Raw genomic sequence first — 15230 nt, forward strand, 5'->3', positions numbered from 1 at the left:
TTGAACAACTACCAGCAATAATCATCCCGTGTAAAAGGGCCTTAAGGCAGATAACTTTATGGCTGGGTGGGAGCCAATTTTCCTTAATTAAATTGATAGAGATTGGGTCAGTGATAATGGAGTTACTTTGACCAGCAGTGATGTTCCCATTAGGAAGGTTAATAGACACATTTCTGAGTAAAAAACATGGTGTCCAGTGGTTTACTCACATCCCCAGCTCCCAACGCTGTCCGGTGCCCCAGTCACTGGCCTACTAGGCCAGCAGGAGATGACGATGCACGGATTCTGCTGTATGACTGCCAGGTTTGAGTGGCAACATTAGGTTGCAAGAAGAGGTGTGTGTGTGTGTGTGTGTGTGTGTGTGTGTGTGTGTCTGTGTGTGTGTGTGTGTGTGTGTGTGTGTGTGTGTGTGTGTGTCTGTGTGTGTGTGTGTGTGTGTGTGTGTGTGTCTGTGTGTGTGTCTGTGTGTCTGTGTGTGTGTCTGTGTGTGTCTGTGTGTGTGTCTGTGTGTGTCTGTGTGTGTGTCTGTGTGTGTGTCTGTGTGTGTGTCTGTGTGTGTGTCTGTGTGTGTGTCTGTGTGTGTGTCTGTGTGTGTGTCTGTGTGTGTGTCTGTGTGTGTGTGTGTGTGTGTGTGTGTGTGTGTCTGTGTGTGTGTCTGTGTCTGTGTCTGTGTGTGTGTGTGTGTGTGTCTCGTTCACACAGGCTATACTTCCAAGCAACGCTAACCTAATGCATTCCATTCAAAAGTTGTGCTTGACGTATATTCTTCACAACACTACAAACTTAATAAAGACCCCAGATTAAAGCCCAAGATAAGTACACTCTCCATTAATACAGTACAGATCCCACCTGAAAATAAAGACCAAGACCCCAAAATAAATACAGATCTCACACCAGGCCACAGATTACATACAGACATCAGAGCCCTGAATAAATAGAGGCCCAAGACTAGGCCCTTTGAATAAATACATTCATCAGACCAGGTCCCTGAATAAATATGGACCCAGAATAGATTCCACATGTTAAAGTAAATACAGATCTCAGAAAATCCAGAATATTTTAGACTGCACCACAGAATAGCCTAATAAAGACCCCAGATCACACCCCAATACTATTTACACCCCGCAGATTATCCAGGCTAGATAAAAAAAAAGGGACACAAGAATACACGCCTCAGATCAGACACTAAAATAAACCCTGTAAATCAATATAGATGCCAGACCCCTGACCAGACTCCCTAAATACAGACCCAGGCAATTGAACAGGATGAATTTGCAGTGAGAATCCACAGCAAACAACTCATACACTGCATATTTAAAGGGCCACTCTGGCAAAAATATATTTTACCATCCCTGCCTTGTCACCTGATTGTTTGTCACACTCTGAGGTCTCCTCTGCATATTGCACTCCCTTCCATGCAGTGGAGCCCCCTGGTTTCACTTTCACATCAATCCTTTGATGCATCAGAACAGCATTAGCTAGAGGCTCTACAATGCAGGTGGAATAGTTTAATTATCTTTACCTACTATATAACCCTAAATAAGATAGAAAACTTAAGTATAGAGTCAGCAGTATGAGCTATGATCTCCTCTATTATAACTGTGTAAGGGCACCTTCACAACCGCACAACATCCCAGGGAGCCGTTTCGGACTCCCGAACATCAATTGGGACATTCAAATGCTGCTGTCAGAATTGACGTAGCACTTAAAGGACTAACCGCACCGATCAGCGGCGCTGCTGATCAGAGCTGTTGCGGACGGGTGTCAGATGTAAGAAACAGCCGGTACTCACATTGCATGGAGCGGGTTTAACCCCCGATTCCACTCCATGCAAACCTGAATCTGCATGACGTAAATGTACATCCTGGAGCATTAAGGAGTTATTAAAAGACCAGCGATAAACACCATTCTTGAGGTTCAAGCCCTCTTATTCAGTATTGCTGGTTATAGTACAGTGATAGCAAGACAGGTGCAGAAAAACAATGATACAGAACAGAATCAAAGGGGAAAAGATTAATTACATTTAATTTAAAGATGCTGTATGGAATTGGGGGAAAAAAATAATAAAACCACTGTTTAATAGAAGATAGCGAAAAGAATGGTGGCGTTATGCCATGAAGTAATGAAGTAAGGCCGAATGAAGGCAGTGTCCATCTAGTCCAGCCTGTTTATCCTCCTGTTGTAGATCCAGAGGAAGGCAAAAAAAACCCCAAGGCCAGAAGCCAATTAGCCCTTTTGGGGGAAGAATTCCTTCCCGACTCCCTAATGGCAATCAGACTAATCCCTGGATCAACCCCTAATAGTTCCTACCTGCCTATATACCCGGATTAACAATTAACCTAACATTTATATTCTGTAATATCCTTCTGCTCAAGAAAGACATCTAGTCCCCTTTTAAACTCTTCTATGGATTTTGCCATCACCACGTCCTCAGGCAAAGAGTTCCACAGTCTAACTGCTCTTACAGTAAAGAACCCCCTTCTATGTTGGTGATGAAACCTGCTTTCATCTAGATGTAGCGGATGCCCTCTTGTTACCACCGCAGTCCTGGAAATAAACAGATCATGGGAGAGATCCTTGTATTGTCCCCTCATGTATTTATACATTTGATCACCCCTTAACCGTCTTTTTTTCCAGAGTAAATAACCCCAATTTTGGTAGCCTCTCTGGGTTTTCCAGTCCCTTCATTCCGTTTATTAGTTTAGTTGCCCTTCTTCGAACCCCCTCTAGTACTGTAACCTCTTTCCTGAGCCCTGGTGACCAGAACTGTGCGCAGTATTCCATGTGGGGCCTGACAACTGCCTTATATAATGGGAGGATAATGTTCTCGTCCTTCGCCCCTATACCTCTTTTAATGCACCCCAAGACTTTATTTGCTTTTGCAGCAGCTGACTGGCATTGGTTACTCCAGTTTAGTCTACATTCCACTAGTACCCCCAGGTCTTTTTCCATATTACTTTTCCCTAGCAGTACCCCACTTAGTGTGTATTGGTGACATCCGTTTTTCCTGCCCATGTGCATAACCCTACATTTTTTAACATTGAACTTCATTTGCCATTTTTCTGCCCAAATATTATAGGGGAATAGCTACTTAATGAATGGGGGAAAAAAGAGCGGCTCTTTAAAATCTGCGGTGCAGGTGAATTCCATTGTGGATTCCGTGTGGATGTATTTTTGCAGTATGTGGATGAGATTTGTTAAAATGTCATTCACTTTTTGCTGCTGTCAGCACAGAGGATCTTCCACATATAATTTTGCTGCTGAAAATCCAGTGTTTACGCCTCGTGTGGTCGTATCCTAATAGGTCTTTTATGAATTAATTTTATATGGGACTGTAAAAATCCTTTAATTATTAACTATAGAATATAGGGTGCTGCACTCTGCCCCACATTGTATCCTTTTTTTTTTTCTTGCAGGCTAAATGATGAACTATTGCACTATATTTTAAAGATTGTTGTTCGTGAATCTTGTGTTCTGATCACCAAGTGCCAAACTGTGTCTAAAGAAGAATTCCAAAGACTCTTATCAACTGTGCCTGTAAGACCAGTGCCCTCTACATTACTTCTTGTTTTGTTCTTCTTTACACTATTGCTTCCTTATGTTACCTTTCATAGCATGAGAATGAGCAGTTACACCCTTCTGCTTTAGCTGTAGATTAGAGTTCTCTTCACACACTAAGGCCTCGTTCACACGAGCGTTGTTTTGCACACATCCGTGCTGCGCAAAAAGCAGCGCTGCATGGATGTGCAAAAAAATGCATGAATGAAGCTCCGTGACCATTGCTTTCAATGGGACCGCTGCTGCTACCGGCGGCCTCATTGACAGCAATGGGCTGCAGGCACCAACCGCAGTGATTTTCGGGGAAGGACTTGAAACATAAGCCCTTTACTGAAAATCATGTCTAGCTTGTGTAAAAATTAAAAAAATATATATACTGACCTCTCCGCTGCTGTCAAGGCTCGGCGCGTCTAGCCACTTGGTCCCTGCCTCCTGAAAGGGCTGTGTCTGACTGTCTGAGCGCTGAGCCAATCACAGGCAGAGCTCAACTATTTATTGAATGACAGCTGAGCGCTGCCTGTGATTGGTCACAGCGCTCAGCTAATCACAGGCAGCACTCAGCCATTCATTAAATTCAATGGAAGCTGTTTGTGCGGAATCTGCACTAAAGTGGAACATGCTGCGATTTTTTTCTTCACTCGCAAAAATCTCAATTCAATTTAGCAAGTGTGCAGGAAGAATTGCTTTTCTATAGGATGTAATGAACGGTATTTGCTGTGGATTTGCGGTGCAGATTTCACAATGCAAATCCATTTGTGTGCAGACAGCCTAAGGATCCTTTTGCACATGATGATTGTTGGGTGCTTAAGCGCCTGACAGTCGTCCCAAAGATTATCGCTTCTGTATTTTCACCCAGGGGTGATGATCACTCAGTGAATGGATGCAAAGCAGGCCGGAGACCACTACCCACCTCCAATCACAGTAAACCGGTAGTCAGTCATAGATGAATGACTGCCTGTTTACACAGGCAGATTGTCGTTTGCTTTTTATGCCTGCAGAAACTAAACAATAATAAGCAAACAAAGTATAAGGGCCCTAAGACCTTAAAAAAACGGAGACTTTAATTAGAGCTGCCAATGAGGCTATACAAAAAACTCTGCAGACCTCGGTATTGCATAAAATGTCATTCGTTTTATGCTTGGATTAGTTTTTTTCTTTATAAAAGTCCCGTATAAGGAAACTAGTTTTAGCACTTTGCTGCAAGGATTGATGCAGCTGTGAAGGAGGTTCTATTTGTAATGTGCACATATTTAAAATGTTTTTGTGTGTTTTAAGGTTGCCTCACCATGCCTGCGCTATCTGATGGCTGTACAAAATCACCTACTTAGTAATACTGTCTTAATCAAACCTGATGAAAGTGATGACAGTGACAGCTCCCTGCAAGGGGAGACATTGAAGGTACAGGTAAACACCAGACTTTATTCTAATAATGTTTTAGTTTTGTTTGTCAATGTCACTTGTAGAACATTCCATTGGCATCTACCGGTTTACCATATGCTATGGCAATGTGAAGTAGTGCATAGCGAGAAGACAAGAAGACTGCACTACCATCCAGGCTTTCCGCATCCGCCTGTTTAAAAAAACACGTGAAACTCCCAGATATCGGGACAGTAGATCTGGCAAAACAGTTTGGTATAATGAAGAACCCCAGACAGACCCCTCATCAGATCGCCAACGTTGTCCTTAATAATTCTCCTTCATGCCCACTCAAGAGGTTTAGACCATACTAACTTATTATATAAAACCTTGCTGAGTAATCCAGACTTGACTGGCATACAGCTTGTATTTTTTAAAAGATGGCATAATAATGCCACCACTTAAGTGACTTATGAACCAAATCTACCGACATACGACATCTTTGTCTTGGCTCCCAGGTTTTTAGATTTGTATACTTACAGGCTATGTACCTACGTTGCTAAGCTTAGGGTGGAGTCAAACATTTCAATCTGTCCTTCTCACTCTAAATTCTACTAGAGGTCAAATCTCAACCCATTCTAAATATTTACACGCCCCAATTAACTCCAAATCTGTGATCACTGGCTGGAGGCTGGCTATTCCAGAACTTAGTATACCAGATCTATTAACGATGGCAACATATTCCTTTAAGGCTCGCTCTTTGTTCAGGTATGTGGAGATGACCCTGAAGATTCCACACAAATCCTATATATTGCCAGTAAAGGAAAGGAAAATAGGCATTTATTCTTTGGATACATGTTTCAAATTGTGGAGAAAAAGGGGCTGATATCATCCATTGCTTGCTGGAGTGCGGGGTGATCCAGACTTTTTGGAATGGTGTCAAACGATTTACGCAATCTTAGCTAACTACCTTTTGTCCCTTACTGTATACAGTGGGGCATTTTTGGATGAGTAGACCCAACACAATACAATTGTTTGATTTGGGACCAGAAAGTTTCTTAATTTGGTTTATGGTGGTGCGCAACACAGAATAAAAAAAAAAAAAGCTATTCTCCAGACTTTGATCTCCCTCATGTCCCCTCACGCAGATCGTTTCTAGAGACAATGTTTTTATTCTTCAGGATGGATTGGGTGGAAGCTACCATTTTGAAGGAGGAATTAGCAGTGAATTTTTTTTCAAATGTTGGAAATCAAATCAACACTTCCATGATACCACTTGGTATTTGGAACAGGAAATTGGAGGCGACCTCCTAATCGTTAACAAAGTGCCTATTCATGGAGTATCTGGGAGTCCACAGAACAATCTCTTCCTTTCTTGTCTCTCTCTTTTCTTACATCCGTTTTTATTCCTTTGTTTTTCTCTCTTCTTGAGCAAGATGAGATGGTTATGAAAACGACAAGCTTTTTTTGTGTTTTTTTGTAATCCAGTACATGGTCATAGTCTGCTTTGCACAGTAAAGCACTATCTTGCAATGGAAATAACAGGTGACCTTCTGATTTGGCAGGAGTCACCATTTAATTACATGAACCACACTTCCCGGAGTCTAAAGAAATCTCATCAAGCCACCTATCCCTTTTCAATACAAAAATGTTTGCCTTTTTTTTTTCTTTCTTTCTTTTCTTTTTTTGAAACGACTTCATTGTTTTATATGTTTGTATTGAAAACGTTAAAATTGTTTGGTTGTGTATGTTTAACCCAATAAAGACCTTTCAAGCAAAAAAAGACTGCACTGCAATCTCAGATTTATTTTTGTGTATATATGTTTATAGTACTCGGGTCGTTCTGATGCTCCAGGCTTCATATTGATGCTTTCTCACAATTCTTGGTTTGATTATATCTAGATTTTAGAGATGAGCGAACGTACTCGTTTAGGGCGATTTCGCAATCGAGCATCGCTATTTTCTAGTAACAGACTACTCGGGTGAAAAGATTCGGGGGGCGCCGGGGGTGAGTGGGGGGTTGCAGAGGGGAGTGGGGGGTGGAGAGCTCCCCCCTGTTCCCCACTGCTACCCCCGCTCCACCACACCGCCCCCCGAATCTTTTCGCCCGTGTATTCAGTTACTCGGAAAAAGCAATGCTCGATTGCGAAACGAGTATGTTCGCTCATCTCTAGTAGATTTCCTTAATCACCCATACAGTGTGGTTTTAAAACAGCAGTTTAGAGCCTTTATTCTGGAGCTTCTAGTCACAGCCACAAAATAGTTTTAGAGATTCACAGAAAAGTGTACTGAATCCTTTAATTAAAACAAAAAACAACTGAACCCTATGCATACCAAAATATAATATCTAGATGAGCAAGCGCAGTGACCGGCCCGAAAAGGGCAACCCACACCGGCTTGGCCTGCCTCTCCCTATCTTTCCCTAATTAGAAATAGGGAGGGGATAAAAGAAGCGAGAGAGTAAATAGAGACCTGATCCAAAAAATGCAAAATAATAACAAATCCAAAAAATATTAATAGAAAATGCTAAGCACAAAATAAAAAAATACAAATAAAAATATTTATCAAACCCTCGTGACATCAAGCAATACAGATGTTTTTTTTTTGTTTTTTTTTTAACCCTACGTATTTCATTCCTAAGTTCAAAGGGCTCATGAGGGATCTACATTCAATAACTGATGCCACGAAAGGATATAGTTTAGAACACATAGCCAGATATCAGTTGACAAACATTTATACCAAATTCTAATGGATCGAATCTCCGATTAAGGAAGCTCCGAAATATACACTGTTTCTACATCACCAGTGCAGGTACCAATAGACTGTGAGGAGAACCAAAATCGGCTCACATAATGTACCCCTATATACTTTGTGTGCCGCACTGCCAATGTTCCCATCATGTGGGCCATATACCAGCCTTTCCAGGAGATCTAACTCTAAATGTACTGCAGCTCCTCTTGTAAACCGGATTAGACAGACTGTTTAATCTGCTTCATTGATAAATGTTCTTGTATGTCTCCCCATTGGCCACTGTCAGTTCGTTCCTGTCTTTTTGCTGACCATTGCTAAGCTTGTTTTTCTTGTGGGAAGGATCTAAAACACATATTTACAATAGGCAATATATATATATTTAAGTATGTACGCTTATTTTTAGGTTACGGTATTGTTAACTAGCATTAGCTGGATTTATTTGTGATTACATGAACTCCTCTAGGATTTGTTTGATTATTTTTATTCCCCCATCCCCTCCTTTTTATTTAGGAACTTCAGACTAGCACTTTAGGCTTAGCAACACAAATATTAACAGGATGTGATGAAGTCCTTGAAATGCTCCAGCGAGTCACAACTGCTCTCATCAACAGCGAATTTCCAGACAAAGATGTTAGGTATGTAAATCTATTACATCTGAATCTCCTTTTTTCCTGTCCTGAAGTAACCTACCTAACTATCATTTGAAGTGTCATAAAATACACATTGTGCACAGTATTTATTTTTTTTTAAATGATACTTTTTGGTAACTTGTGCAACACTGCAGTATTGTTCTAAATAGGGCATCTAAGGGTTAAACAGCTGTGATTTGCACTAGCTTGGATTGCAGCCTTTGCCAGTGGCTGTTAACTGTTGAAAGCAATGGACACCTGCTGCCCACTCATCACACCCCCACGACTGACGTATGTTTTTTGTGGTTGATAGGGGTTGATGGCTATTAATACTTTTGTACTGTCTTATTTTTTATTGTTCATTTGATTTGATTTCTAAATGCCAAATTAAACAACTTTGTAAATAATCTTTATTAAGAATGTGCTACCATTGGTGTATTGCCTTCTGCTCGCTGGCCGGCCTGGTTGACGCAGATCAGACACTCTTCTCCCTGTTGTGTCTCCATGCTCCTCTTTCTTTTCTGTGTTGGGCGACATTCACGGGACAAGCGCGATATCCAGATGAAATACTCTGCCCAATATTTCATTTGCCAGCGTGCCTTTTTGAAGGCGATGTCTATAACTAACTGTATTTTGTTTCAGATTAAAGGGTTTAGAACAAATCACAAAGTCCACCATGCTTGGCCATCTCCTGCCTGTTCTGCTAACATCCCTCATGCACCCAAATCTACAGACGTTAACAATGGCAGATGCTCTGATGCCCCAGCTTGTCCAGCTCGTCTTGTACACCAGTCAGGTAAGTCTTATGTCATCTGCAGTGAGGTGGGCATGTTGTACAGTTTGAGGCACATTAACCCCTTGAGTGGCAGGTTTCCTACCACCCTGTCGTGCCCACCAGGGCAGGTTTTTTAAAATGGTCTAATCATTGAATTTCAACTAATTTTGCAGTTGCGTCTCAAGAGCCATAACTTTTTCATTTTTCCATTGACATGGCCATATGAGGGCTTGTTTTTTGCGGGACAAGTTGTGATTTTTTAAACAGGGGGGAGGAAAAAAAGAAATGGGGAAAAAAGAAAAAAAGGGGCCATGTCATTAAGGGGTTAAATAATGCATTAACTTCCTTCTCTGGGTCATTACGACGCACACGGATACCACATGTGTGATTGTATTTTTGATTTTTTACAAAGTAAAGGGAGAAAAGTGTTTTTTTTAATTTTTTTTTATTTTTCCCCTTTTTTTTTATTTTTTATTTTTTATTTTTTTGTCCCTTTAGGGGACTTCCACAGGGACCCATCAGGACCCCTGATCACATTCCGGGGGTCCGATGGTGACAGCCCTTTACATGCTGCAGTGACAGCCCTTTACATGCTGCAGTCACATAGACTGCAGCATGTAAGGGGTTAACACAGCAGAGATCGGAGGTTTTCTCTGATCTCTGCTGTAAGAGCAGGTACCTAGCTGTCCTCTGACAGCCAAGCACCAAGCTCTCCCTGCCACAGAGACCATCGGCTTGCTTCTGACAAGCCGATGGTCTCTATGGCAACCTGTAAACAAAGCAGGAGGTTGCCGACATATCGGCAATATCTTCTGCTGGTTTTTCAAAGCCCTTGCACTGCTCTGTGTGGGTCTGTGCAGGCAGAGCACAATGTCACAGCTTGTGGCATTGTGCTCTGCAGCTCCCATAGTGATACATAGCCCGGAAATCTTCCGGGCTATGTTGCTATGAGCAGTGGAGCTCGTCCCGGAAATTTTCCGGGCGTGCCACTCAAGGGGTTAATGGATATTAGAATGATCACGTTCTGTGTAATAATTTACTAAATATTATAATATTTAATACTTTTCTATAAGCAAAGTGTTTGTGTTTTATATGGTAAAGCCTTCTTCTAATGACTAATCTTGTTTTTCCTTTGTTTTCAATAAATGTTTTTCTTTTTTTTCCGTTTTCCTGGCGTTTCTTCAGACTGCTCTCCTTCTGAAGACCCAGTGCACCGCGCTGGCAGATGTTGGGAGCTCTCCAAGTGGAATTTCAGACCAGAAGAGCAAATTGTTAGCAGATAACAGGTAATATTTCTTCTATTGATAAGTAAGGGCTCCTGCACACTTGCGTTTTTCTTACGCTTTTTTTTTCACACTATAGCTGCATTTTTTTTCACACAATTGTCAATGGGACTTTCTAATGTTAAAAACGCATCGCAAGTTGGTACTTTGCAATTTTTGGGCGATGCGTTTTTAACATTAGAAAGTCCTATTGATAATTGCGTGAAAAAAGGTTTTCCATCATGTGAAGTACAGTTTGTGACCTGAAGACGTTATTCTTGGTGGTACCCTGAGACTTCTGTCTGTATATGCTCAGCTTCAGGAGAAATCGTTCAGTCATTCACATTCACTGTGAATGAGAACGACTGAACGATCGGTATTTAAACCGAACGACTAGCGAATGAGCCAATGATGATTTTTATGGCTGCATAAAATGTACAAAAACCAAACGATTTATCGTTCACCATTCAATCGTTGGCTGCGCTTACACTGAACGATTATTGTTCGTTTTCACTCGTTTGAATGATTATTTATTCTTTTTTTTTTTTTTTTTAACAATAATCGTTCTGTGTAAAAGATCTTTAAGGGGGGCCTACAGAGGGCCTAATGAGAGGTCACAGAAACAAGAGATGAGCACCAAGAACCTGGTCATATGACCACATGTGAGGCTGGCTTAAGCCACCTGCACACAAATGGATGTTTGCTGCGGAATCCACGGTGGTCATCTGCAATGCGCATCTGCAGCAAATACTATTGATAGCACGCTATGGAAAATGGCTTTTTCCTGTACATGAGCGGAAATCAATTGCGTTTTCCGTTCTCAGAGGAAAAATCTCAGCATGCTCCATTTTTTCAGCTGATTCCGCTCGGACGGCTTTCATTGAAGTCAATGGAAGTCGGTCGACCCGCGGCCCGTCCACAATTAACAATGCGCACAGTTCGCATATTCCGCATCATCGCCTAGCATCAGCGGGTAAAATAAACTTAAAAAAAAAATTCTGTACTGTGCATGCCCGATAGCGGCTCACCGTGATCATGCGCAGTACAGAAATAGAAGAGAGAACACAGGTACACAGGGTCGCTGGCCGTGGTCAGAGCCAGAATCCATTGCAGGAGACGGCTCTGCTGTGTGCAGGCAGCCTTACAGATTAGTTTTCAACTACAAACTCTAGTAATACATCTGACTACAGTTAACATATTTTCACAAAGATTTTAAAGATTGAAAACCCCTTTAAGGTGAGGACTAGTTGATGAGCATTTTGTAAGACCCTTTTCTTAGAGGCTCCTAAGATGTAAATCCTATAGTACTACTTATCTTCTATGTCCACTTACATTTTTTTGGTGGACCTTATATATCCTTTGCATTTTTGTAGGATGTTGGAAGAAAGGGAGGAACCAGGCTTTCTGACGGGACTGAAGATTCCTGCGCCATGGGCTGCTGGAAAGACAGTGGAAACCGCACATCCCGTTAGAGACAACTACAAGTTTAAGGAGAGCGTTCACATCCCAGGAGCTCGCTGTCTGTATCTCCGCTTCGACAGCAGATGTTCCTCACAGTATGATTATGATAAGGTTCGTGACGCTTTCAGCACTCTTATACAGTCAAATAGTTAGATTTTTTTAAAGATAATGGATATACATATTACATTAGAATTACAGCTCAACTGTGTCCTTTAGATGCTTAGGAATTAGTAAGGGTTTATCTAATTTAACACGTTTTCCTTCATTATAACTACAAACAGCTGGTGATCTATGCTGGGCCCAATACTAACAGTCGGAAAGTAGCAGAGTATGGTGGAAACACTTTAGGATATGGAAGTAGAAGTGTCCTAGGAACTGGCTGGCCCAAAGACTTGGTGAAGGTAGGTTTGTAATATCTGCTTTTTGCTTTTGTGTTACTACTTGCTGCCCTATAACAAGGCCGCATAGGATAGAAGGTAAGAAGCTGAGCTCTGCGGTATATTAGTTTGTGATTTAGTGTAATATTCTGAGTGACATGCAGAAAACACTTCGTGAGAGCTGCTAGTTCCACCCACGCACATTGATTGACGGCTTTTCCTACATGATTGTGTATACAAAAAAGGTTGTTAGTCAGCCTATGTGGGCAGGAAACTCATCCCACAATATCTTTTCTACAGGTACTTTAGGGATTTTCTCAGCTTTAAAGAGACTCTGTCACCATCCTTTGCACCTCTCTGAGGGCAGCACAAGGTAGTGCCTGTCTCACTCATTACAGTAATGTGTCTGCTGTATAAATGTGTGCAGTAGTTTTGGAGAAACTTGCCTTTTCTCAGTAGCAGCACATGCACAGAGGACTACTTGAAGTAGTCCTGGATATTCATGAGCTGCAGGCTAGTTACATACACCCTGTCCTCCAGCCAATGATTCACTGCTCTCTGCCTATTACTGTGCATAGAGAGGCAGCTGTCAATCAGGGGTGGGTGTGGCTAGCCTGCCGCTCATGAATATGCAGGATTAGTTCTGTGTTTGGCTGCTACTAGTAAAATAGAAGTTTCTCCACAGATCCACACAGCAGATATATCGCTGTACTCGGAGCGACTGTCACTACCTTTATGTTGCTCTCAGTGAGGGCTGCAAAAAGATGGTGACAGATTCACTTCAAACTCAGAAATTCTGCATCTGTAATGGCCCAGAGTTAGAGCCACTACAGCATTTGTCTAGCTACCATATGTGGAGTGTCTATACGTCTTTGTCTGAGTTAAATGTATTGTTTTTCCTGTTCGTATAAAGGGCGCTGTCCGTGTCAACCAATCCATAAACATTATATATATATATATATATATATATATGTATAAAATATTGTGTGTGTGTAATATAACTTTTGCTGAGATCCTCTACAAGTTTGTTACATCTAATGTCGAGTAATTGTATAGAGATTTGTTCATTTTGCCCCGTTGTATTGTTGGACTACCTGTCTGAAGTAAACTGTGTGCCTTCAGTTTACCACCATTTCTCTGGACTTGACTATTTATTTTATACACCACATCTCTTTATCATTAAAAAGGCACTAGCATCATAAGACATTTTAGACTTCTCGTGGTGTACCATCATTTTTCACTCTTATGATTTTCACTGGAGCCGTCCGACCCGCTGCGAGTGTCACCATCCCTCCAGTCGGAGGAGCCACCACCGTGACAGAGAATTGGAGCGCTCGCTTGGGCTCCTCAGGCCGATGTCAGACCTCAGCTGGGTTTCGGGCCTTCTGCACATCTAATTATTTAAACCTCTAGATAACGGAGACATGTTTCTTTCAGTCACCATACGCTGCTCAGATAAGCAGCATAAATCACCTGACAGGTTCATGTTAAGGAACAACCTTGCTTTTAAAAACTATTTATTTCTTAAACTCTTTATGTCTCCAAAACATAAATATTTATGATATTATTCAGGTGGTATAGAAGCGGCAATAGCCTGCAAGATAGTGTCCAAAATTATATATTACAAAGTGGTGACAGATAACCCACAAGACAGAATAACAACTATAGTGAAACTATCTAATGGAAGCGGGCAATAGAAGGGGCAAGAACATTGCCGTGTTTGTGGTAATTCATGAAAGATGGGGTGCTCTTTGCTTCTCCATGATACAAATTGATAAACCGCGTCTTGTGTTCAAGTAGCAAATGATGTTTATTATGTGTTGTCAGGTAGAGGGCGACACCGTTACCTTCTCCTTTGAGATGAGAAGCGGTCGTGAACATAATACCCCTGATAAAGCAATGTGGGGCTTCTCCTGTACGGTCAGAGCTCAGGTGAGTTCATTTATGTTGACCAGATGTTTAACATAGTTGTGAATGTTAAAAATGTAGAATTCATTGGTTTCCATGGTCCGTAGTCACTTGTTACATACAGTATACAGACCCTACCATCTTTGATGCTAACTATTACGGATGATAGTATCTAGTAGTGAGGTGCATTAGGCCTCCATCTATGAGCTGGAATGGAGAGCTGATAAATGGGAGCATTCATTTGAATGGCCAGTGTGTAATGCTCCATTTCCCATATGTGGCTTCCCAAGGTGATCTTTCAGCTACCTTTTGTTTATAAAGGGCTTACCATCATTAGAACCTTGGAAATATGGAAAGTTCAAGGTGTTGCCCATGAATAGAAAAACTACTACAAACATGGTAACGCATCCATGTTTTTCAAAACCAAAGAAGCCCCTTTAACCCTTTGCAATCCACTGTCTGACGTCTAAAGACCTTCTGAGTGTAGGCTATACAGCTCCGATGTCGGAAGACGTCCGACAGGGTATTCTTACTGTAGATTACTGGCCGCTCTGTTGTCAGAGGCCTCTCCAGCATGTCACATACCGCAGTATTGACTCTAGCCAGCAGATGGCACCATTGTATAATGGCAGAAAGAGAAAGCCCCCTAGGAAACTCTAAATCCAAAATTGGATTGCAAAGGGTTAAAAGTGTACTTTTTTAGTATTCAAGGAGCAGCCCTCACCCAGCAAGCACTACTAATTCGTAGTAGTAGTAGCGCTAGGTGAGGCATGTCAGGGCTGCTGTGTGCACTGCAGTGAAAGACGAGAAACTACTGATTGTGAGATGAGGCACGGCAGGGCGAAGTCAGCAGCGCATCTTAAGCTTATTTTGAGTCAAAATCTGCATCAATATTGCAAATTTTGTCTCTGTTTTTGTTGGGAAAATGCTGCATAATTTCTGCTACGTGTGAACATGCCCACATCCTAGCAACTGGAATACTCTGTCTGCTTTTGTTAAAACATCGTTAGCAACCTAGAAAGATAATAATCTAAATATATAATTTATAAATTGATAATTGCTATATAAATGCTATATCTGCACACTCGTAGTCAAGAGCTCTGAAGTCTCGCAATAACTAGCAAGATCTCATGGCCTTACACTGTATGCCTTT

At 41.5% G+C, this 15230-nt stretch overlaps 1 protein-coding gene across 2 annotated transcripts in view; it reads left to right on the forward strand.

Moving 5' to 3' along the window:
* The window catches only part of HECTD4 (HECT domain E3 ubiquitin protein ligase 4), a 144232-nt gene that overhangs the window by 58732 nt on the left and 70270 nt on the right, over positions 1-15230 (forward strand). The window contains exons 16-23 of one of the 2 annotated variants that reach the window (XM_066603229.1): positions 3417-3537; positions 4834-4962; positions 8176-8300; positions 8937-9090; positions 10255-10355; positions 11705-11903; positions 12074-12193; positions 13997-14101. In XM_066603229.1, the coding sequence (XP_066459326.1) occupies positions 3417-3537; positions 4834-4962; positions 8176-8300; positions 8937-9090; positions 10255-10355; positions 11705-11903; positions 12074-12193; positions 13997-14101 (1054 nt within the window). The remainder of the gene's footprint in view (positions 1-3416; positions 3538-4833; positions 4963-8175; positions 8301-8936; positions 9091-10254; positions 10356-11704; positions 11904-12073; positions 12194-13996; positions 14102-15230) is intronic. The other variant, XM_066603230.1, reaches the window with a different exon arrangement.

The sequence above is a fragment of the Eleutherodactylus coqui genome, chromosome 5, assembly GCF_035609145.1.
Source record: "Eleutherodactylus coqui strain aEleCoq1 chromosome 5, aEleCoq1.hap1, whole genome shotgun sequence".
In the NCBI taxonomy this organism is placed as follows: Eukaryota; Metazoa; Chordata; class Amphibia; order Anura; family Eleutherodactylidae; genus Eleutherodactylus; species Eleutherodactylus coqui.